Source organism: Chiloscyllium plagiosum, chromosome 17 (assembly GCF_004010195.1).
Source record: "Chiloscyllium plagiosum isolate BGI_BamShark_2017 chromosome 17, ASM401019v2, whole genome shotgun sequence".
Taxonomy (NCBI): domain Eukaryota; kingdom Metazoa; phylum Chordata; class Chondrichthyes; order Orectolobiformes; family Hemiscylliidae; genus Chiloscyllium; species Chiloscyllium plagiosum.
Window position 1 is genome coordinate 15,339,761 of NC_057726.1, and position 25,720 is coordinate 15,365,480.

Here is a 25,720-nt window from a genome sequence, read left to right on the forward strand (position 1 = left end):
CTGACCAATCCTTCAATCTCCTCATCCAAGTCATTAATAAAAATTACAAACATTAGAGGCCCAAGGACAGAGCCCTGTGGAACACCACTCACCACAGACTTCCAGGCAGAATATTTTCCTTCTACAACCACTCGCTGTCTTCTGTTGGCCAGCCAATTCTGTATCCAGACAGCTATGTTCCCCTGTATCCCATTCCTCCTGACCTTCTGAATGAGCCTACCATGGGGAACCTTCTCAAATGCCTTGCTGAACTCCATATACACCACATCCACAGCTCGACCCTCATCAACTTTTCTAGTCACATCCTCAAAGAACTCGATAACGTTTGTGAGGCATGACCTGCCCCTCACAAAGCCATGAATGGTTGAGCTTTAATTATTCTATAATATTGACTAACAGATTACTTCCCAGCATTCTGTCTCACAATATGTCTTTTTTTTTCAAAATTGCAGAAGTCTGTTTTGTCATTGAGAAACATGTGGTTATCACAAGTTTGCATCACACTGAGCCTGTGCATTTCTGTGTCCCTCTGAACGATGTGGGACTGCTGAACAGCATGGGGATTTGGCTATCTCTTACCCAGTTCTGATGTAGATCCCAGCATGAAAACCAGTTGGGAAAATTAATGCCAAGTTTGGTTTTGCAATCCTCCCCTTTCCCAAATTGGGTTGAGTCGTCACTTCTTTCATCGTCAGATTCGACAATGTGAAGCTTTTCTAAGTGGAAACTAAGAGTCTTTTTTCTAACAAGAGTTTTTTATTCACAACAAGATTTACAGTAACCAGACAGCCTGCCAGCTGCTCACTAACCTGGTGGTGTTGAGTGTGAACACCTTAGTCGATGGTGAGGCCTACATTCTATATAAAGAGTTAAAATCCAGGTCAGTAAAACATCTTCGCTGCTCTCCTTCAGATGCCACAAATTTCGGTCTCTAATTTAATAAATCATGCTTAATATCATACAGTTATCACTTCCTTCCTGTGAGTATTAAGGGATAGTTTCTTGGGTACCAGTCAAAGTAACTATTCTTCACATGTGAGTCCAGAGAGCAAGTATTCTGAACCATCGCAGCCAAGCCCAGTCAACTGAATGAGAAGGTCACTGGGTTCAGGAACTGAGGCCAATTATAGTGCCCCCAGATGGCTGAACACAGGTGCTGCAGAATCAGTGTTTTGGCAGGGGGTGGGGAGTAGAAAGTGTGGGTGATGGATTGTTGGAGTTTCCTGACACAGTTCCCGTCGGCACCATCAATGGTGATTTCTCTTCCTTCGAATGGAAAAATCAGAGGACGGGACCAGCGTTTGGATTTGCAGTGGGTTTGCAGACGTTGGTGTGCAGAATTCCCATGTACCCTCCCAGCCAATGCTGAGGTGCTGTAACAAATGAATCACCCAGTCAATGACTGTGATACATTTTGCTTCTTTCCACGGTATATCAATCAATTAAGATTAGAAGTCCCTCTTATCGTGAAAAAACAATGACTGGGCTGTCCAGAAAACAGCCTTCTTGATTGGCACCCCATCAACCATCTTCACCATTCCACTTCCTCCATCTCTGGCACACAGCAGTGTGTACCATCTACAAATGTACTGCAATGACTCACCAAGATTCTTTGTACAGCACCTTCTAATTCTGTCTTTCACCACCTCCAAGGACAATGGCTGTATATAAATGAATGACCACCATAACCTCTATGCCATGTGGCATGCTGTTCCTTCCGTGCCACACACCTTTCTGACTATATCGCCATCTCTTCACTGCTGCTGCATCAAAATCCTGAAGCTCCCTCACTAACAGCATGTGGGTATACCTACATGACATGGACTATAGTGCTTCTGGAATGTAGCACATCACCCCTTTCTCAAGGACAGGTTAGGAATGACCAATAAATACTGGCCCATTAAGCCATACTCACATCTTGTGAATAAACAAACAAATATTCCGGCTGGTATTTCACCTAAGACCATGAGACCATAAGACATAGGAGTGGAAGTAAGGCCATTCGGCCCATCGAGTCCACTCCGCCATTCAATCATGGCTGATGGGCATTTCAACTCCACTTACCTGCATTCTCCCCGTAGCCCTTAATTCCTTGTGACATCAAGAATTTGTCAATCTCTGCCTTGAAGACATTTAGCGTCCCAGCCTCCACTGCACTCTGTGGCAATGAATTCCACAGGCCCACCACTCTCTGGCTGAAGAAATGTCTCCGCATTTCTGTTCTGAATTTAGCCCCTCTAATTTTAAGGCTGTGCCCATGGGTCCTAGTCTCCTCACCTAACGGAAACAATTTCTTAGCATCCACCCTTTCCAAGCCATATATTATCTTGTAAGTTTCTATTAGATCTCGCCTTAATCTTCTAAACTCCAATGAATACAATCCCAGGATCCTCAGCCGTTCCTCATATGTTAGACCTACCAGGGATCATCCGTGTGAATCTCCGCTGGACACGCTCCAGTGCCAGTATGTCCTTCCTGAGGTGTGGGGACCAAAACTGGACACAGTACTCCAAATGGGGCTTAACCAGATCTTTATAAAGTCTTTATAAAGCTTTATAAAGAATATAAAAGCACAACGGTGCTTTTATATTCCAACCCTCTTGAGATAAATGACAACATTGCATTCGCTTTCTTAATCACGGACTCAACCTGCATGTTTACCTTTAGAGAATCCTCGACTAGCACTCCCAGATCCCTTTGTACTTTGGCTTTATGAATATTCTCACCGTTTAGAAAGTAGTCCATGCTTGTATTCTTTCTTCCAAAGTGCAAGACCTCGTATTTGCTCACATTGAATTCCATCAGCCATTTCCTGGACCACTCCACTGAACCCTGCGGGACACCGCTTGTCACCGGCTGCCATTCCGAAAAAGAACCTTTTATCCCAACTCTCTGCCTTCTGTCAGACAGCCAATCCTCAATCCATACCAGTAGCTCACCTCGAATACCATGAGCCCTCACCTTGCTCAGCAGCCTCCCGTGTGGCACATTATCAAAGGCCTTTTGGAAGTCTGGATAGACCACATCCATTGGGTTTCCCTGGTCTAACCTATTTGGCACCTCTTCAAAGAATTCCAACAGGTTTGTCAGGCACGACCTCCCCTCACTAAATCCATGTTGACTTGTTCTAATCTGACCCTGCTCTTCCAAGAATTTAGAAACCTCATCCTTAATGATGGATTCTACAATTTTACCAACAACCGAGGTTAGGCTAATTGGCCTGTAATTTTCCATCTAAGTCTTTCCCAACCCTGCATCACCACCCTTTTATGAGTTATGCACAGGAATAATGCCTTAAAAAGGCTTCAAAACAAAGATGATTACATCTGGAGAGATGATATAAATCTCAGTGAATATTTAACTGATGATACATTTCCGGACTGTATGACTCTATGATCTGTAATTTGCCTGATGAAATAGTGATAAGAAGGAGGTATTGGTACATTGTTTTTAGGGGGGAATAAAACAGGTTCAGTGGATCAAGTGACAGTAAGAGATTGTTTCAGGGTCAGCAGTCATAGTAAAATGATTTTGATTAGTGAGGGACAGCAAAAAGAAACATTCCAGAGTAAAAGTATTTAACTTGAGGAGGACTAACATCAATGTGATCAGAACAGATTAGTCCTTGGTAATTTGAAATCAAAGACTGACAGGTAAACCAGTAAAGGAAAGTAGGTTGCCTCAAAATACAGAATGTTTTGGGTACAGTCGAGGTACATTCCCAAAAGGGAAATGAAAACCAAATCCTCATGACAGAGGAGATGTAAAAAGAAAGTGAAATGAAGCAGGAAAAGAGTGCATTCAGTTCACAATACAACAGCGAACCTGACTGAATATAGAAAATACAGAGAAGATGTGTCAAAGGAAATAAGAGAAACAAAGGGTTAGCATGAGTAGAGCTTGGCAGCTAAGATAAAAGGGAGTACAATCTTCTATATGCAGATACATAATGAAAGAGTGGTTACAGGCAAACTAGGGCCAATTAAAGGTGGTTTATGCATGGAGACTGGGAACTTGTCTGCGATAGAAAATGTGTAATGCGTATTTTTTTTAACCAAGGGAAAAGATGCTGACAGTAAATATTGAAAGAGGAGGTCACTAAGCCACTGAAAGGGCGAAACATTGGTGCAGAGAAGGTTTCAGAATTGCTGGCAGTATTTAAATTTGAAAAGTCACCTAGACTAAAGAAAATCTTAACAAAATCCGAAAGAACTGCAGATGAAGTAAATCAGAAACAAAAACAGAAGTTGCTGGAAAAGCTCAGCAGATCTGGCAGCATCTGTGAAGAGAAATCAAAATGAACTTTTAAGGTCTGATGACCCTCAGATCAGGGAACTGAGGGAAGTGTAGTTGGAGATAGAGCAGGCACTGGTATTGCCAGAGAATTGGAGACTTGTAAATGTTACACCTCTGTTCAATATAGGGAATAAGGACAAACTTAGCAACTTCAGTGTCAATGGTAGCCGTGATGTGGAGATGCCATGTTGGATTGGGGTGGACAACGTCAGAAGTCACACAACACCGGGTTATAGTCCAACAGGTTTATTTGAAATCACAAGCTTTCAGAGTGCAGCTCCTTCATCAGAGGAAGTGGAGGGAAGCACTAGGTATCTGTCGCCACTTCTTTTGACAAAGGAGCAGTGCTCCGAAAGTTTGTGATTGCTAACAAACCTGTTGGTCCATAACCTGATGTCGTATGATTTCTGACTTTAGCAATGACAGGGCAGTCAGTTTAACAGTGGTCAGGGGCGAGTGCTGCGAAAGGAGATTTTAGAAGTGAAGATTTGGGGAAAAGATTGATCTTCCCTTAAAAAAATTCGAATCAACTTATTAAAACCAGAACATATTTGGTAATGGAAACTCACGTCAATTAACTTGATGGAGTTTTTTGATTAAATTGCAGAAGGAATTGACGAGAGTAAGATGACCGATGTGATGTATATAGCCTTTCAAAAGGCACTTGATAAAGTATCACCTAACTGCCTTGTCAGCAAAGGTGAAATCCTTGGTATAAAAGAGGCTGTAGCATTAGATTGGCTGAGTGACAGAAAACAGAGAGTAGTGGCCATCAGTTATTCTTCCTACTGGAGGATGGTATACAATGAATTCCCCCAGCAGTTGTGAACAGGATTTCAACTTTTCACGATGGCTATTAAAGGTTAAGGGAAACTCACTATAGTCCAACCAAACCATAAGTCTGCTCTCTCAATAGAGAGAGAGACCAGTATTAATGACTGAGACTTCAGTGTGCAGGGCACAATTTCACACTGATTTCAAACCAGTTGATCTTTACATACACCTCTCCTGAGTAAGAAAGCTGTATAACATGCAGATGGTACAATGCCATCTGTTTGACCTTAGCAAAATCTCGCTGTGGATTTGTTGCTGCTCAGCTGGAGGGAAAAGAAAGTCTTTGGTGAGAGACTGCCATCAACAAACCTTTGGAATTATGAAACGTTCTGTTATCTCAGTGGTAAATTACAGAGCAGAATAAAAAGGTAAATATGCTCACCCTTGTGTCATTGTTTCAGCTGGTTATTTGTTCATAGGATGCAGGTATCACTGGCTTGGCCCACATTTATTGTCCAGAGTCAACCACATTGCTGTGGGTCTGGAGTCATATGTTGGCCAGACTAAGTAAGGCTGGCAGATTTCCCTTCCTAAAGGACATTAGTGAACCAGATGGGTTTTAATGTCAATGGCTACGTAGTTGCCATTGTAATAGCTTTTTTCCTTTTAAAAATTCCAGATTGCCTGCCCCAGTTCAAATGTTACCATCTGCCATTACAAGATTTGAACCTTAGACCATTAGCTTGAAACTCTAGGTTACTAGTTCAGTAACATTACCACCATGCCCCCCACCCCCGCCCCACCCTGTCCCGTAACCTCACTTCCTACAAAGTATATGAATTGTAAATAGTCCATGTTGCAAGATAATGGCTTTTTATTGCACTTGGCACCATGCCACTGTGCTGCCAAGTGTTTTTCTACTTCATTGGAAGTGGCATGAGAACAGGTTACAGCTTTTCTGAGCTACAGGCTCCTGACCGGAATGAGCAACTACACTTGTTTCTTCTTGTCCCTGAACCTTAACTGATTGCAATGCTTTCACATTCTCACCAGATACGATCAACTGAGTCAACACTGTCCAGGACTCAAAACCAGGTGCCACCCTGTTTGTGTGAGTCGGTATCAAAAATATACTTCATCAGCAAAGTCTGTGACTCTTCCGTTCTTGATGAGAGCACAGAAAGGAATGTTGTAATTAGGTTGTGGCTCTAATGGAAAGTTCTGGATGAGTGCAGCTGCACAATCGGCTGCACTCAGTAACTAGTCAATTGAGGAATAATAATTGTAAACATGTCTAGTCTGCATACAATCTCAAGCATCTTCATGGCTGATTGACCCTTGGGACAACAGCATTGTCTTCTAGGATTCTTGGCCTTTTACCCACTAAATTTAGAAAAATGAGAGATGATCTCATTGCAACATGTAAACCTTTGACAGGGATCAATATGGTAGAAGCAGAAAGGATGGTTCCCCTGACTGGGGGATCTGGAACCAGTGAACGCAGTCTCAGAATAACGGGCAGACTATTAAGGATTGAAATGAGAGGAATTTCTTCACAGATTGGGTGGTGAATCATTGGAATTCCCAATTCCAGAGTGCTTAATTAATGACCACTAGTTTTCTGGATATCACATAAGGAGATAATGCAGCAAGATGGGATTGACATAGATCAACTGTGATGTAGTTGAAGGGTGTATCAGGATGATGTTCTGAATGGCCTACTCTTATTTGAATGCTCCTTTGATACAGCACTGCCTATTGAAGATAGAAATTCTAATCTAATGTTCTCATTATTCTGTTCAGGTCCCTCCATGGTCTGGTCCCACCCTAACTCTTAATAATCTCTAGCCATACAACCTTCACTGATCCCTGCATTCCTTCAATGATGCCCTCGTGTACAACCTTTTGTGCCTGTGTCCTGTATTCTAGAGCATAAGCTTTATAATTCCTAAACCTCTTTTTCAGCCTCTCATTGTCCTTTAAGACTCTCCTTAATGATGCTTTTGACCAACTAACTTAATGTTTTTCTTTTTGAGCCAGTGCCTCCTGTGAAGAACTATGGTGCACTTAAAAGTGCAATAGAAATGAAATCATTGTTGTAATTTTAGGACGTGTAATTTATGTATAATTGAATTTAATTCAAACTGAATATAAACAAAATTTCTTCAGTCGAGTTTCTCATGGAATTCTGTGCTTAATAAGAAAAAAAAGAAAGCAGTCAGTCAGTTTAACAGCAGCCATTTAATACCATACCAGGGCTTAATGAGTCTAGCTTATGAGTTTTACTTGTTAGATGTTTCTGCTAGCTCACCAAGTTGGTACAGCCATCTAAACTAATTTGTTCCATTCTGAGACAAGGACACATCACTGCCTTAACACTGAGTACACTTCACCTGTACTTTATTGGCTTTGAAGCTGATTAGATTCAGTACATGGCAGTCCTGCCCGTGGATCAGAGGCTCAAGTTCCACTCTAGGGTTTGGGGGCTGAGGATAGAACATTCATGATGTAGTCAAGCAGCTTGACAGTCAACTTGCGAATCCTTCCAACTTGCTTGGGGGAGTTTCTCATTGGTCATGCTTCTCTTTCTTGCATGAGAATCACTTGAGGGGCAGTTTTCTTTTTACACAGAGAGTGTGTGTGTGGAATGAACTTCCTGAGGAAATGGTAGATGTGGGTACAGTTACAACATTTAAAAGACATTTGGATGGGTACATGAATAATAAATGCTTGGGGGGCTATGGGTCACACGCAGGCAGGTGGGACTGGGTTAGTTGGGATTATGGTTGGATTAGAAAGGCCAGCATTTATTGCCCATCCCCAATTGTCCATGAACTAAGTGGTTTGCTTGGCCATCGAGGAGGGCAGTGAAGAGTTAACCATCTTGCTGTGGCACATTTCCTTCCCTAAAGGGTATTAAAGAGTTAAATGAGATTTTACAACAATTGATGACCTGTAATCACTGTTAATGACAGAACACTGTGGTCCCTAACTCTGAGACCAGCTTTGTAAACCAGATTTTTATTAGAGTCATAGTCATAGAGTTAAACAACACAGAAACAGACCCTTCGGTCCAACCATAATCCCAACTAACCCAGCCCCACCTGCCTGCATGTGACCCATATCCCTCCAAGCATTTATTGTTCACATGCTTATCTAAATATCTTTTAAACGTTGTAACTGTACCCACATCCACCACTTCCTCTAAACGTTCATTCCAGACATAAGGCACTCTCTGTGTTAAAAAAATTGTCCCTCAAGTTTTTTTAAAAAATCTTTTGCCTCCTGCCTTAAAAATATGCCCCCTGGTCTTGAATCCCCTTCCTTAGTGAAAAGGCACCTGCGATTCACCTTTATCTACAGCAGTTGTGGTGCAATTTCAATCCACATTTCCCAGAGTTTAGTGTCAACCTGTGGATTTCTTGTCAGTAAAAGCAACTCTTACATTGCCATCTACCCCTTGATTTACAATGGTGCCCCTTAATCCATCATCACTTGTTTCTCCCTGAAGCAGAGATACATGTAGGCTGTGGCTTATGGTTGCACAGTTGTGCAAACACTGCATAAAGGCAAATTGTATATTCTTTTAAACTTGGAGTGGAGGAATGAATTTACCCTCTAACCTTGAATTAACAATATACTGACAAGTATTCTTGTAACAGAAAAGGTATTTCTTGGCAAAGAGTTCGAGTTGTGTTTTACGAGTTCACTGGGCAATTGATGGCAAAGTTCTTTGAAGAATTCTTGGCATTAGGTTCAAAGAGAGACGGTTGTCTGGTGGTAATGTCACTGAATTAATAATCTAAGACTAAGACTAATGTTGTGGGGACATGGGTTTGAAGTCGCCATAGTGGATAGTGAAATTTGAATTTTGAGTTTTTAGAAGCTAAGCTAATGGTGATCACGTAATCATAAAAACTCATCCAGTTCAGCAATGTCCTTTATAGAAGGAAATCTGCCATCTTTACTTGATCTGGCCTATATATGTCTCCACAACAATGTAGTTAACTCTTAAATTTTTCCTGAAGCAAGTCATTCAGTTCAAGGACATCTAGGGATGTAAATTAAATGGTGTCCCAGCCATCGCTGCTCACATCACATGAAGAAATATGTTTTAAGATTAATTGGTGTCACGTGTTGGAAAATAATATTTCTGAGCTTGTGATTGTTACCTTGTAATGATGGTGCTTATTGACAAACAGTAGAAAGGTTACTGAATTGTTCATTAGTTTTTGGGATGGCTGATCTGTGTTCATTTTAATTCTTCCCTTTCCATTGCAGTACTGAGTTCCTACCGAAACTCTTTTATGTGGACACGAATATAGCAGCATCTCTATGGCAAATGGCTCCTCAGGGACTCTCTTTCACAAAGGATTCAAAGGCAAGTGCATGGTGATGTCCATATAGTGACAGGGGCAGAGTTAGCCTCCTCCTGGTTAATCTAACTGGTAGTTGAGTGGTATCCAGAAGGCAGCAATATCCAATTGATGACAGTAAATGTATGACATGTACAGTAGCTTGTTATCAGGGATTGCTAATGGAGGTGTCAGGCCAGTTAGTGAAAAATCTGCATTTTAGTAGCTGCATTTATGTCTACGGTGGCTCCATGACAAAAAATCATTTGAAGCATTTTGAGGTGTCCCAAGGATTATTAGAAAAACAAGAATTGCATTTATATAGTAACTTCCACAGCTGTCCATCAGACCCCTTAACCTCATTCGTTGTTGACATACCTTTTCCCAATCCTGACAACCTGCTGTCCTTATCCTTTAATACCGATGCAGGTTAAAGGTTATGTGAACAACACCCTGGAACTCAAAAGGAAAGAGTAAAGGCATCTAAACAATGTTGCTGTTATCAATGTGCCAATCAGTCAGTAACATGTGGTAAAGAGCAGATGCCTTGGAATTGCCATAGGTTGTTGCATGGTATCAACTCCTCCACATTTAATTGTGGAATCTCTGCACTGTGGACGCAGGACATTCAGCCCACAAAGTCCACACAGACCCTCTGAAGAGCATTTTACCTTATCACCCCACATTTCCCATGGCCAATCCACCCTAACCTGCACATCTGTGGACTATGGGAGGCAACCCACACAGACGCAGGAAGAATGTGCAAACTCTACACAGACAGTCACCCAAGTCTGGAATCAAACCCAGGTCCCTGGTACTGTGAGGCCATAGTGCTAACCACTGAGTACTATGCTACCCCTTTACCCTTGGGATGTCAGCAGCTCATTCTCTACCTCAATCATGTGGTTGTTGCTTTTGCATTTCAGTCACTCATTAAACAGATAGTTGTCTAATATTTAATTGTGTAAGTACCATTTTAACATAATGACAGTGAAATGTGCAGCACATTACCCCAGTTTTTGATTTGTTATTGCTAATTTTAACATATATCAAATTTTACTTTTTTGTTCTTACTGCCTTTCTGTCATTTTTTATAAAAACACAATCTTTTTCTTGGATCTTGAATTCACACATTTTAATTCACCTTGCCCCACCCCCTCAGCCTCTGCACTTATTTATCAATCATTATTTTTACCTTGGTCGTTGGAGATATCTTATCCCATTGTCCAGCAAGATTCAAACTGCCCTTGCTAATGCTTCAAACAGCAAATGTTTTCTGTCTCTAAGTACACACAACCATTGTTGATTCTCAACTCCAGCAAAACCAGAGCACTTGTCTTTTCCGTAACTTTCTGATGGCATCAACAGTTCAATAAGAATGTAGTCTATGAGAATTCAATGTAGCACCAAAAGATTTAATAAATCAATATTTTTTGGATGAGGTGAAATTGGACCGCTAAATATTCCTGTTCCTGTTGCTGGGAGTATGATGTGGGAATCAACGGATAGGGAGGGAAGACCATATTATGAAATAACCAACCATGATCTCTGTCAAATAGCAGAGCAAGCTTGATGGGCCAAATGGTCTACTCCCTCTCCTCTTTCATAAGTTCCTTCAAGTCTAAGCTGTTAGCCACCACAAACTGAGTCAAAGAACATACTATCAGTAATAAATATAACTCCTTCTCAATAATATGGTTTTTAGTATACTTTCCCAAATGTGAGTAGCTAGAACATTTAAATCTTGCTTTCGGTGTTGGGGAAATGCTCATTTTGATTGTTCTTAGATGTTTGACAAGTGGATAAGAAAGTTGGCATAGTGTAATTGCATTATGGCTCAGCAGTACCATTCCTGCTTGGGAGTTAGACAATTGTAGGTTCAAGTTTCACTCCCAGCCACCACATCAGTGCAGTACTACAAGAGCGCTGCTCTGCTGGAGGTGCTGTTTTCAGATGAGGTACTGCATTCGCAGGTGACTATAGCAAGCCAAATGGATGCTAGTCAGGAGCTACACAAGTTCTCCTTGGTGTGCTGGCCAGTACTTATTCATAAAACATGTGATCAAGTCTCAAAATTCATTGCTGTATATAGATTGACTAGCATGTTTGCTGCATTTTAAAAGTACCTTTGACTTTAGTTATATCAGCCTCACAAACTAACGTCTATATTCTATCAACACTTTTTTGTGTGAATGGTCATCAAAGTGGTCATGACCAAATAATCTGCTTTTTTGGGAATTTTGGTAGAAGGATTGATATTGCCTAGGACACCAGGAATTACTCCTCTCTTTTTCTTCAAAATGGTGCTATGGAATTTTTTTTACATCGTCCTGGACAGCCAATTGGGATCTCAGGTTAACATTGCACCTTAAAGCTGGCATCACCAGAAGTGCAGTATCCCCGCAGTATTGCAGTCAGTCATGATTTATTATATATTTGAGGAGAAAGTGAGGACTGCAGATGCTGGAGATCAGAGCTGAAAATAGTGGCGCTGGAAAAGCACAGCAGGTCAGGCAGCATTCGAAGAGCAGGAGAGCGATGTTTCGGGCATAAACCCTTTGTATAGGCACTTGAACCCAGCATTTTAGTGACCAGAGGCAAAAGTGTTACAAATTGCACAACAGTTTGTGGCCCAAGTCTGCTTTGGCAGGAAAGCATTTTGGGATGTCCTGAAGTCAGAAATGGGCACCATGTAAAAGCATCGTCTTTCTTAATGATCATCAAAAGCAAGTCAATAAACGACTGACAGATATGAGAGCGAAATTAGCCCCCTGGTCAGTTACACTGACCTTACTGCCTCCAGAGTTAGTTGCAAATGTTTTCTCAATAATTTGGCAATACCAATGTCATGAGCTTTTGGTTTAAATCAACGCATAGCAATTCTCCATATTTGCACCAATAACTGCTTGCAGTCTAAAATCACCTGTTGAATTGGATTAAAAGCTAAGCTGTAAAATTAACTGTGTAAAAGCCAGATGTCCTGGACTGATTTCAAGAGTATAATGCAACCTCTGGGTTTTGCTAACCATTATCAAGCTCTCTCATTAATCTCATGGATTGTAATGTTAGCTGAATTGTGAGGTTAGTTCCTTACACCATAGTCATCCCAATGGGAGCAACCATTCCTCAATCCATTTAATGGGTAGTTGAGTTGAAATTTGTGAAATTTATTGGCTTCTAGTTTCCTTGTCAACCATTCCATTTCCCATTGGGCCTTATTTCTGTCAGTTGAGGTATAACTCAGGCTGCCCTTTCCTCTCAGGTATTACGCTACCTTGCCTCATGTGAGTAAAGGGGCTTATTGGTCAGAGTCGCTTTGCCAACTAATCATAACCCTTTCACTTGCAGTATAAGCTGTTGTTAGCCTTGAAATTTGGCATTCTTGTGTCTGTCGTGATGAGTGCAAAATGGAAAGTTCCAACATCAAGTCACTTTCATTTCAGCAATACACAAATTCTGTATCTTTGTGAACTTGCTCAGCAACCTTGGCAGTGCCCCTTTTACATTTTGTTTGTCAACAGATTGCCTTGAAAGTTGTGAAATATGATGCTCGTGGGAATTTTCTGGGCTGGGAAGATGTCAGAGGGGGCACTTTACAGGTGAGATGTATCTTATGTCTCTCTGGTTTTGCTTACGTGACAATGTAAATGGTTTAAAAGTGTTGGGTGTGAAAGCCCCAGTGCATCAGTTAGAACCATTGAGTTACAGAGGTCTACAGTATGAAAAAAGGCCCTTCGGTCCATCAAGTCCGTGCCATTCAAAAACCACCTAATTATGGGGCAGCACAGTGGCTCAGTGGTTAGCACTGCTACCTCACAGCACCAGGGACCCAGGTTTGATTCCTGCCTCGGGCGAATGTCTGTGTGGAATTTGCACATTCTCCCCGTGTCTGCGTGGATTTCCTCTGGGTGCTCTGGTTTCCTCCCACAGTTCAAAGATGTGCAGGCCAGTTAAATTGGCCATGCTAAATTGCCCATAGTGTTCGGTGCATTAGTCAGGGGTAAATATAGGGTAGGGGAATGGGTCTGGGTGGGTTATTCTTCAAGGGTCAGTGTGGACTTGTTGGGGCGAAGGGCCTGTTTCCATACTGTAGGGAATCTAATCTATTCTCATCCCATTTTCCTGCACTCAGCTCGTTACCTTGTGTACCTTGGCATCACAGATGTACATCTAAATACTAAAATGTTATGAGGGTTTTTGTCTCCACCAACCTTACAGGCAGTGAGTTCCAGATTCCGGCCACACCCAGACGATTATTTTTTCCTCACCTCCCCTCTGAACCTCCTGCCCTTACCTTAAATTTATACCACTGGTCATTGATCCCTCCAGCAAGAGAAACGTCCCTTCCAATCTACCTATGCCCCTCATAATTTTGTACATCGCAATCAAGTTCCCCCTTAGACTCTTCTGCTGCAAGGAAAACCTCTCCAGTCTGTCCAATCTCTCTTTATAATTGAAACTCTCCAGCCCAGACACCATCCTCTGCACCCTCTCTGGTGCTATCACATCCTTCCTATAATCTGGATTCTAGAACAGCACATAGTTGTGGCCTAACCAACATTTTATACAGTTCCAGCATCACCTGCCTGCTCTTAAACGCTATCCCTCGGCTGATAAAGGCAAATATCCCACATGCCATCTTAACCACTTTATCTATTTTGTTTTGGGGATAGTCCTTACCCTGCTCTTGATCCAAGCACCTCCCTGATGGGATTTGACAGGAGAACCAGGAGAAAGTGAGAGGGTGCATCAGTATGGGGAAGTTGTGTAGCAACGGGGTGATGGAAGTCCTGGTGGTGATGAAGGAATGCAAGCTGGTGCCCAAATGTCTGGGAAAGATCATTGACCTGAGATGTTAGCTGTATTTGTCTTTCCAAATGTACTGTCTAGTCTGCTAAGCATTTAATTTCAGATTTCCAACATCTGCACTCTTTTGCTTTGGTTCTTGTGCATAGCATACATCATAAAGTAAACTTTAGAGTTCATTGCACTATTGATCTTGTGAAAAGAAATAGTTGAGATAATATGGATAAACAGCTTTAGTTGAGAATGAATAAAATACAGCAATTTTCACTTAATCATATAATTACTTCAATCTGACTAATATTTGTCATTCTTAATAGCTATGCCCTGACACTCAAATACTGCTGGATGCTGCCTTCAAGTTTGGCTCTTCCTATGTCCAGTCTGTGAGTAGAGATCAATGGGGGCAGATTTCCCTGTTTGACTATTTGTTTGAACTAAGTTGAAATGTTTTGAGGATTTTCTCTTCCCTATTCTCCCGGGTGAAATCTCATAGACTCATGGACCTTTACAGTACAGAAAGAGACCATTCAGCCCATTCAGTCTATGCCAATCAGGCTACACTCAATCCATTTTCCAGTTTTTGACCGATAGCCTTAGAGGCAATGGCAATGCAAGTGAATATCTAAATATTGCTTAAATGTTATTAAATCATGACTGGAATATATTGAATTGAATTGAATTTACTGTCACATGTACCGAGGCACAGTGAAAAGCTTTGTCATACAGGCAGATCACAGAGTTAAGTAGCATAGACAAGCAAATAATAGGTAAACAGTGGCAAAAACAAAAACACAGGTACAAGTGAATGTTAAGAGTTTGTGAGTCCATTCAGTGTTCTAACAACAGTCGGATAGAAACTGTTACGAAACCGGCTGGTGTGTGTGTTCAGGCTTCTGTACCTTCTCCCTGAGGGTAGGGGTTGTAGAAAAACATTGCCAGGGTGGGATGGATCTTTGAGAATGCTGGCGGCCTTTCCTTGACAGCGGGCCTGGTAGATGCACCCTATAGATGAGAGGTTGGCTTTTGTGATTGTCCGGGCCGGGTTCACCACTCTCTGTAACTGTCTCCAATCTTGAATGGTGCAGTTGCCATACCAGGTAGTGATACATCCAGACAGAATTCTCTCGATGGCGCACCTATAAAAGTTGCCATTGGTATTCGCTATCATGCCAAATTTCCTCAGCTGCCTGAGGAAGAAGAGATGTTGTTGGGCCATTGTAACCAGTGTGTCCACATGAAGAGTCCAAGAAAGCTTGTTGTGGATGACCACTCCCAGGAGCTTGACAGTCTCTACTCATTCCACCTCTGTGCTGTTAATGTGTGTGTGTGGGGGTGGGGGGAAGGGCAGCATTAGTAACATCCCGCCGAAAGTCAATAATGAGTACCTTGTTTTTGCTGGCATTGAATGCTAGGTTGTTCTCAATGCACCATTTTTCCAGGTTTTCCACCTCTCTTCTGTAGTCCGTTTCACCATCTGAGATTCGACTGACTATGGTGGCGTCATCAGCAAACTTATAAATGGCATTAGTCTGGTATTTGGCGGCACAGTCATGGGTATACAGTGAGTATGGTAGGAAGCTGAGTACGCACCCCTGGGGGTGCTCCAGTGGTTGAGTGCTAGTGAGGATGAAATATTGTCCCCAATCTTCACTGAAAGTGGTCTGTGGGTCAGGAAACTGAGGATCCAGTTGCTGAGAGTGGGGCTTAGTCCGAGATCCCTAAGTTTAATAATAAGTCTGGAGGGGATAATGGTGTTGAAGGCTGAACTGTAGTCAATGAGTAGGATATATAAAAGAATGTATTTATTATATCCTAATAATTTGTAAACAAAGGGATTCTCCCATTATCTATTGCCAATAGGCACTGTCAGTGAACTATTGAATCCAGTGTGTTGGAGTTTTGAAATGAGATAGATGAAATAGATTGGATGCAAAAATTCCTTGGATTTTATGAAGTAAACAACACACAGACTGAGTTGGACTTCCTGGTCCTGCAATTGTAAACCATCTCTCCAGGTTGGGGCTGGAGGGAGTGGGGGGTTGTAGAGGGTGCAGGTGGGGAAAGATGGGTGTAGAAAATGGGGAAAGGAGCGTGGGATTTGTCCCGACCTCAGTCTCCTGAAATGTATATTTTTCATTTACTTAACCTGGAATTCCTTGAGGTATCCAGTGTGCTGCTGTATCAGTGACTGTCTCTGCCAATGGTGCTGATACGTTTTTCAAACTGTGGCGCTTTGAATGGGTGGTCATGCACATGAGCTGACTAGTCTCAAAATACATTACAGGCAGTGTCATACATTTAAATCGTTAAAAGTAGCACAGTATCCTTTCATAGTCGAACTGTGCTGTGTAAATGCCTTTGAGCCTGTTTAATCCAAACAAGCAAACAATGAGAAAAGTTGCCAATTGTTTTCAGAAGTGCTTTTGTTCTAAGCCTAATCTAACTGACAAACTATGGAAATGATTTCTTGTGCAATGTAAGTAGGATTTGGAGACAGCGTTCGGGAGCAAGTGAATCTTACTATTTTGTTGCAGTGCAAGATTCGGATCCCAGATCTTCTCAGTCGATTCCCAGAGCCCATCCTTTACGAGCTCTTTCTCATGTTCAATGATAGTCAAGGACTGCAAAAGGTCTGGCCCATCCCTATTCGCAATCTGAATCTCGACAGGAATGATATACGTAAGTCATGGTGTTTAATCACTTCCTGATATCCTCTTACCTTTGTACCAGGAACCCACTTTCAGGCATTTGGCTGCTTTCTGGATGACATTAGTTGAGGAGGGTGATGCTGACATAGTTATAATATCACTGAACAAACAGCTTAGAGGGCTTCAGTGATATGGGTTCAAATCATGCTGAGCAGGAAACTACCATTGATTGTTGTAAAAGTCCATCTGGTTGGCTCATGCCCATGAAGGAAGGAAATCTGCCATCCTTACCTGGCCTATGTGTGACTCCTGACTCACAATAAAGTGGTTAATTCTTAACTCCCTCTGAAATGTTCAAGCAAACCACTTAGTTAAAGGGCAACTAGGGATGGATAATAAATGCTGGTGTTGCCAGTGACACCCATGTCCTGGGAAGTAATTTAACAAAGTTCTTGGTGAGTCATCTCAGTCAGGAAGGACCATATGAAGCCTGCCAACAGCTATGCATTCATCAGACCATTCTGGGCAGTAGCAACTAATACTCAACTCAAAGGAAAGCACTGCCCTTGCTGGAAATCTGAAATAAAAACAGAAAGTGCTGGAGATCCTGTCAGTCCTGCTGAGTTTCTTCAGCATTTTCTGTTTTTTATAGCGACTCATAGTCTAAACATATAGTTCAAGAAAACCCATTGTTCTCTTGGATGGTGTTATGGGGACAATGAGTTTTAGTGAACTAAATGTCGAAAGTATCACCTGCTATAAAAACAAATTGCTGGAGCAAATCAGCAGGCGAGGTTTATAAAATCATAAGGGGCATGGAGAGGGTAAACAGGTCTTTTCGCTGGGGAGGGGGAGTCGGCCAAGTGCTGGCAAATAGGACTAGATTAATTTAGGATATCTGGTCAGCATGGACGAGTTGGACCTAAGGGTCTGTTTCTATGCTGTACATCTCTATGATTCTAAGACCAGCAGGGTCTGAAGTTCCAGACCAGTAAAGAACGAGCACCTCATCACTGAACCAATAGCAAACTCCCTCAAAGACAACACATGACTTAAATGGACACTCAGCATGAACTGTGTGACAACACTGTCCATTACTAGGAAATTAATGATTACCCAAAGGGTGATTATCGCCATGGATCACATTGTGTGCTTTGTCTCCAAGTTTAAACATTCTGTAGGTGATGGGGCAAACCTCTGTGTACCTGTACCTGTCCTCAGTACAGCAGACATAAGTGATTCAGGAAGGGACGAGTATATATGAACTCTTCCTTATTTCCTATTATTTCCTATTGCAACCTGCTGAACAAGGTCAGCTGCAAGAGACACCTTATTTCTCCTCTAGACATGTCAGGGGCCCACTGAATAGGTAAACTGTACATCTCATTAGGAAAATGGCATGATTGTAATGAGATCAGCCAGGTGGACCTCATAGAATGTGAGTTCCCCAATTGGGGCTGTTAATCTGGTCCAACCAGGGAGCCCTGGCTGACAGATAAAAACAGGAGTGTCAGATATCCTGTTTGCTCTGAGGGCTGGCTCAGAGGAACTGGTTCAGAGTCAAGGACTCTCCATGTGTGAACAAAGGGTGACTTGGTGACGGGATACCGGCCTCTGTGGAGTTATTTTGGAACATATGAAAGTAGCTCTGTGTGGAGGTGCTTGATGTATGATGCCAAAATAGATTGACTGGCATGTTACTGTATACCAGGATGGGGGAGGGATTGTGGTGAAGTGGGAATTCCAGAGTGGATCCTTGCTTTTGTAGTGGGCTAGTTGCTTCAGTTCTGGGAATGAACTGATTGTTCCTGGACAGATTAATGCAACTTTTTTTTAACTCCAACCGGTTGGTTTCCTTGTTGGATAAATTACAGTAACAGGGAGTCTAATTTATGAACATCTGACTTATGAATGGTCATACTTACTTACAAATGTGATCCCACACAAAGGCATAATTTCAAAAATCTGACATACAAACATTTTCTCATACTTACAAACGACTATTTTATATTGTTCTGTATCATGTTCTTAACCATGTATTCTGTTCGACTTGTGAATGGACTCAAGAACCTCCCCGTATATTCATCCAGTTATCGAGTGTATTCAACCTCACTGGCATTTATGGTCCATCCTGGATTGCATTGGCTTGATTCAGTCATTTCAGAAATATGGTTGAGAGTCTTATAGTGTTGGGCAGAGGCTGGGTTGGGTAACAATGGCAGAGTTTTTGGAAATTAATTGAACGAGTGGCTTTTACAACAATCTGCCAACTTGAGAGATCATTTTTACAAATTAGAATTATTTCTGAACTCTGCCAGAGCTTTCAACCTGGAAAAACATGGGTTAAATAAAAAAGGTGATACAGTTTAAAACCATATTGAAAGGAACTGAATGTTGGAGAGTGCTGGGACATCTCAGACCAACCTTGACAACTAATGCCATCTATAAAAGCCAATCAAATGGGAAAGGCACCACTGGAAAAAAGAATGATGAAGGAACCCTGTCAAACCGTGTAGAGTTTTATATGTTTGAATGGGGGCATTTCTCAATCTTTCAAACACCACGAAAGACCTCGTCAATAGACAGCTCACCACCATCTTCTCAATGGCAACTAGAGATGGGCAATAAATGTTGGCCCCATGAGTTAATGTTTTTAAAAAAAACTTGCTTGGTTACTAGCATTCTTCCCTCTACGTTGCAGACTTTAGACACAGAATGCAGGTAGACACTCAGTGCAGTACAATGGAAGTGCTGCACAGTCAAGCTACACTGTTGAACAGATGAGGTATGAGACCAAGGACCCTATCTTCTCACTTGGTAGATGCAAAAGAACCTGTGGCATTATTTCAAAAAAAAAGCAATGGAGTTATTCCCAGAGTCCCAGACTCCTTGATGATCATCAGAGAAGCAGGTTATCTGGTTATGGCTGTTTGTGGGAGCTTGCTTTAGTGTAAATTGGCTGTCGTGCTGCCTGCGTTACGATAGTGTCAGTGACTGCACCCTTCAGAGGTATCGAATCGGTTGTGGGGGCACTTGGGGATTTCCTGAGGCTGTGCAAGGTGTTATCAAAATAGGAGCTTTCTTCTTGTTTGCAGGAGAATTCCGGAGATTCTTTTTGGTTGATGGTTTGACAGGGAGGAGAAGCAGCCTGAGTAACCCACCGAGCTCTGTCACCTTCGCGAAAGACATTGTACTAAGGTGAGAGAACAATCATGAAAGATTCCAGTGCAGAATCCTTTTGCCTGAGACTTTAGTTTGCTCTGTGCTTCAGTTTTCTGGACCTCCACAGTTTCAATCCCTTCTTCCCACCATGATGTGGTATGATGTGGTTGGTGAACCCATCCATGCCCTTAATGTCCAACACAATCCACAAGGTAGTCACTATGTAGAGCAGCTGTAGTGTCTTAGAAATCCTGGCAGGAATACAGGTGGTGATCAATGCAGCCGATACAACTGAAGCAGAGATCGCCCAGTTATCCAATGTTGAGATGTTGAAGGTGTGCTCATGTGGGAAGGGGCCTGTTTTAGACGGTGTTGGGGGTTTGTGAACTGTTTGAGTGGGATGTGTGACCTGTTTCGTGGGGGTTGGTTAGGGGCGATTGTCATCTTGTTGAGTGAGGGAGTGGAGTGGCCCATTTTGAGGTGCGGTCCAGTTTGGGGGAGATGGTTATGGAGACCAGCCTGTTGAAGATGTCAGAATGCTGCTGCTGAGTGGATTTTATCTGAACCTTCATCCCAAGTTTCCAACTGCAATTCATACTGGACAATAAAAACTTCCCCAAAAGAATCATGTCTCCCACCTCCACATACAATCCCATACCCATCTCCCGTGAGGATAACCCACAGCCTCGTGACCAGATAGGTCAGTGAAAAATGAAGACCGGTTAAGAGCTGCACAGATTGCCCAGAACATGTGAAACCTGAACAAACCTGCCTCAGTACAGGCTCCCACTTTGCTGTCCCTAACTCCCTATCTCCGGTTAATGCCTCCACAAGGTGCAATCGAACTGTGCCATCTTTAGCCTCGTGCTGCAATGATTTGGAGCCTTGTAAGACATAAAATATCGATGCTTTTATGGCAGTCCTAAACAGAAGTGTAACCTGGTGCCTGCTGCAAGAATGCAATTCGGTAATTCAAGGGTTATTGAATATGTCAACTCACCACAATTTCTTCAAGAGTACTACCCAAATATATGATTTCTAGCAACTAGAGGCAGAGAGAGAGAGAGAGAGAATGACTTTGGGATCAAAGGGTGTCCGACACTCTCAGGGTTCCTGTGACTAGCAATGATGTTTCACTGTTTCTTTCATGTTACTCTCTCCCAGCACTGGGGACCTACTGTCACTACATGGACTGCAGCAATTCAAGAAGGCAGCTCATCACTACCATCTCCAGGGCAATTAAGAATAGGTGTGCATCTAACCAGCTATAGATTCAATTTAAAAATTAAATAAAACATGGTAACAGCCTTCCAACCTCCTGATGAAGGGCTTTTGCCCGAACCGTCGATTTTACTTCACCTTGGATGCTGCCTGAACTGCTGTGCTCTTCCACCACCACTAATCCAGAATCTGGTTTCCAGCATCTGCAGTCATTGTTTTTACCTCTATGTTGTGTGTGCCATGGTGTTCAAATATAGTGCATTATTGTTGATATTTGCTGTTTATTTTCTGTAGAGGGCGCTGCTGTCAACTTCATCCACAATTCTGCAAATGACCAATGTTCGGGAAAGGTTTATTTGAAAGCTGTAAAACTGTTTTGAAAAACTGTGCAGAGAAAAAATATGCAAACCACTTATAAAAGAGCTTGCAGCCAAAACGTTTCCTAACATCAACTTTTTTACCTGTTGTTTAAGGAGGATCAATGCTCAGTGCCAACATTTGCTGGGTTTCAGAGTTGGGCTCACCTGGTCTTTTGATAAATGTATTGGCTAGAGTAAAACCTACAGCTTTATCTTAATCAGCAGAACTATTTCACACTTGGGGCATTATTGTTTTGAAGGGATTTACTAAATTTTCAGGTGAAAGGTTACTTTTTTCTGTAGATGAATAGCAAGTTTGATGTTGGTATTCCTATATAGGTTTAGTTTGAATATGAGACAGAGAGACAGGACATGCAGCCCAATCAGTTGATGCTAGCATTTACATTCAACTCGAGCCTTCTCCACTCATTCCCTACCTAACTTATTGTCATAGCCTTCTCTTGTGTACCTCAACCATTCACTATTGATGCTGTTAGCAGTTTTAGACTTTGTAACACATACCACAAATATATACCACAGACAATCAGGTTCTTGTGAGATGAATGTCTTGAAGTTAGTTTAGAAAACTAACTGTGGATAAGACTGCAATATCCCAGACTGGGTTATGTGCTTACTGATGTCATTTGACATTTAAACGGGCATTGGATATGACTATGGAGGGTAGTGGGCTAGTGTGGGTTAGGTGGGCTTGGATCGGCGCAACATCGAGGGCCAAAGGGCCTGTACTGCGCTGTATTTTTCTATGTTCTATGTTCTATGTCACTGTATGTTACACACATATAGCTGACTGATTTCATGACACAGAGAGAGTGACTACACGTGAGGCAGGTTCCAAAGGGCCTGTACTGCGCTGTATTTTTCTATGTTCTATGTCACTGTATGTTACACACATATAGCTGACTGATTTCATGACACAGAGAGAGTGACTACACGTGAGGCAGGTTCCTCAATGTCATGTGACTGTCTCAGAGCTATGGGACTCAATGCCATGATGCAACAATCATGGCGGTAAATTCAACATTCTCACCACCTTCTGGGAAAACATTCCTTCTGAATTTTGTCTCGATGAACTAATATTGGTGACTTTTTGCTCTTCTCTCACATACTCACTGTGTCCACTTTCATTTTATTAAAGTCCTCTGCCTCTTTTCTTCAAGAGAAGGCAGACCCAGCCCATCGATCCATTTCTGATGGATATAACATCACATTTCTGGCATTATTCTTGAAGACCTTTCCTGTACCTTCTCCAGTGCCTTTTTATAATTGTACAGCCAGACCCTTTGAAGGTGGCTGCGGGTAATCTTGATCAAAGTATTAAATTGTGAAGAGTTTTGCTGATGTACCTGTCATTTTTGCAGTGGTTTTCTTTTAAATGGGAATATGATTTTGACAAGGCCTGAAGCCCTACCTGAGTCTGTCCATTGATTTTAATCCCTTATGCTTCATTGGACAGGAGCTACTTGCCGACTCGGAACCCAACCAGCGAGCCGCCATTTTTGCTCACCGTGCAGTATGCTCAAGTACGGGATCTCCACGCAGAGGCGCAAGTATGTTTTATTTTCATTTCAATGCAAAATGGCCCCAGCTTCATCCCCATAATTTATTTAGCAGAGGTAATATAATTAGATTAGTAATCCATATCCCCAGGTTAATGTCTGGGTATGTAGGTTCAAATTCCATCAAGTCGTGGTGAAGTTTGAACTCAATATGTAAAATAACATCTGGAGTACAAACTTAGTCTGCTGGACACCATTATCTTTGGGGAAGGAAATCTGCCTTCTTTAACTAGTCTTGCCTCCATGTTACTCCAGGAGAAACTGAGGGTTGCAGGTGCTGGAGTTCAGAGTTGAGCGAGTGGTGCTGGAAAAGCACAGCAGGTCAGGCTGCATCCGAGGAGCAGGAGAATCGATGTTTCAAGCATACGCTCTTCATCAGGAATCCTGCTCCTGCTCGTTGGCTGCTGCCTGACCTACATGTTACCCCAGACCCACAGCAATTAGGAAGGCGTAATAAAGACTGTCTTAACTAGTAATGCCCATGTTCCATGAGCAAGTTTAAAAAAAAACAATTGTAATATTGTTCTGTCTTGCAATTTTCACTGAAGGTTGTCTTTTTTAAACGCTGAGGACTGCAAGGAGAATAGATCAAGAGTTCATCAGTTCTGAAGTCCTGGCAAATGAGTAGGGGGTCAAAGTGATGAAGCATCTCCAGTGTCAGCACTGAGGGAGTGCTGCACAGTTGGAGTTGCCATCTTTCTGATAACCATCAGACTATCCATTAAATCAAATAATCTTGTGACTAATTGGAGGGGAGTTGTCACCAATGTCCTGGACAATAGGTTCCCATCATCACCATCGCTACAGCACATTATAAAGTCTTTATGACATTGCTGTCTGTGGCAGTTTGCTGCGTGAAATTCTCTGTTGTATTTCCTACACTCCACCAAGGATTACAGCTTAAAACCTACTTCATTGTCTACACAGTAAGATGCCTTGAGTTTGTGAAATACAATACACAGCATCTAAAATGAAGAAGAAAGTTGAATCTTTATGTCATGTTTAAGAATAATATATTAATAGAGCATCTAATGAACCTATTAATTCCACAACAGTGCCTACAAATTTGAAGATTTCAAATGTAACCCCAGTATTTAATAAAGAAGGGGCAGAGAACATAGGGAGCTGCTGCTCTGCTAGACTGATCTCAGTAATGGGAAGAATAGTGGAATCTATTTATAAGGGATAGGATTATTTGAAGTTTTAAAATAATTATCAATTTGTGCAGAACTAACATGCAGTAATGACGGGAAAATCATGTTAAAGGTAAAGTCACCACAGTCCTGCACCGTCATCAGAGAGAGAGAATGAGAGAGGCGACTGATGGTGATTTAACCAAAAGGTCACCACACCTCAGGCAAGGGCAGAGGTCGAAAAGGCAGGACCTTCATCATGATCTCAGCTGGTGTAAGAAATCAGCCTGCACTATGGGCATCATTCCGCATTGCAAACCAGCCATTCAGCCAACTGAGCTAACCTGACAGAATTGTTGGAGGAAACGCTCAGCAGGTCTGGCAGCATCTGTGAGGAGAAATCAGAGTTAACGTTTCAGGTCCGGTGACCCTTCCTCGGAACTGATGGTAGCTAGAAAAATGTTGGCTTATATGCAGAAGGTAGGGTGGGGGGAGGGGTTAAACAGTAGCTGATAAGTGAGAATAGAGCCCAGAGAGAGAGAAGAACAATTGGACAGACAAATGAGTGGATAACAATCTGGCTGGGATAGTGAATAACTGTTAATGGAGACTGTTGGTGGCTAACAATAGGTAGTGTGTAATGGCAGACTATGTGATAACAAGGCCTGGTGTGTGGGGTAGGGGGCCAGGACATGGGAGAGTTCAGGCCCTAAAAGTATTGAACTCGTTAATGAGTCCAGAGGGCTGCAGGGTCCCCAAGCAGAAAATGTGATGCTGTTCTTCCAGCTTGCGCTGAGCTTCACTGGAGCATTGCAGCAAGCCTGAAATAGAGATGTTGGCCAGGGAACAGGGTGGGATGTTAAAGCAGCAGGTAACTGGAAGCTCAGGGTCTTTGTTGCAGGCAGTACGTAGGTGTCCTGCAAAGTGGTCACCCAGTCTACGCTTCATTTCCCCAGTGTAGAGGAGACCACGTTGTGAGTAGTGAGTGCTGCTTCACCTGGAAGTTATGTTTGGGCCCTTAGATAGTGAGGTAAATGGTCAGGTGTTACACTTTCAGCAGTTGGAGGGGATTCCTGATTTCTCTTCACTGATGCTGCTAGACCTGCTGAGCTTTTCCAATAACTTCTGTTTATTTTCTGATTTACAGCATCCGCTATTCTTTCGGTTTTTATTTAGTTGGAAGGTCACACTAGCAGAGTTGACAGAGGGTAGCTAGTGCTTGTGGTGTATTTGCATACTCAGAAGACCTTTGATGAAGTCCCACATAGGAGGTTGGTAAATGAAGTTGACGTTCATGTGATTGGATAAATGAGTCTCACTTAAGGATCGGCTAAGCGTCAGAAAGCAGAGAGTGAGAATAAATGGCTCATTCTCAGGTTGTTATGCTGT

General features: G+C 42.3%; 1 protein-coding gene across 2 annotated transcripts in view; it reads left to right on the top strand.

The window, feature by feature from the left end:
- The window catches only part of LOC122558236 (meckelin-like), a 125,202-nt gene that overhangs the window by 29,344 nt on the left and 70,138 nt on the right, over positions 1 to 25,720 (top strand). For both annotated transcript variants that reach the window (XM_043706587.1, XM_043706586.1), the window contains exons 8-14: positions 771 to 880; positions 9,352 to 9,451; positions 12,947 to 13,024; positions 14,549 to 14,614; positions 16,766 to 16,910; positions 19,975 to 20,077; positions 23,096 to 23,189. In XM_043706587.1, coding sequence (XP_043562522.1) covers positions 771 to 880; positions 9,352 to 9,451; positions 12,947 to 13,024; positions 14,549 to 14,614; positions 16,766 to 16,910; positions 19,975 to 20,077; positions 23,096 to 23,189 — 696 coding nt within the window. The remainder of the gene's footprint in view (positions 1 to 770; positions 881 to 9,351; positions 9,452 to 12,946; positions 13,025 to 14,548; positions 14,615 to 16,765; positions 16,911 to 19,974; positions 20,078 to 23,095; positions 23,190 to 25,720) is intronic.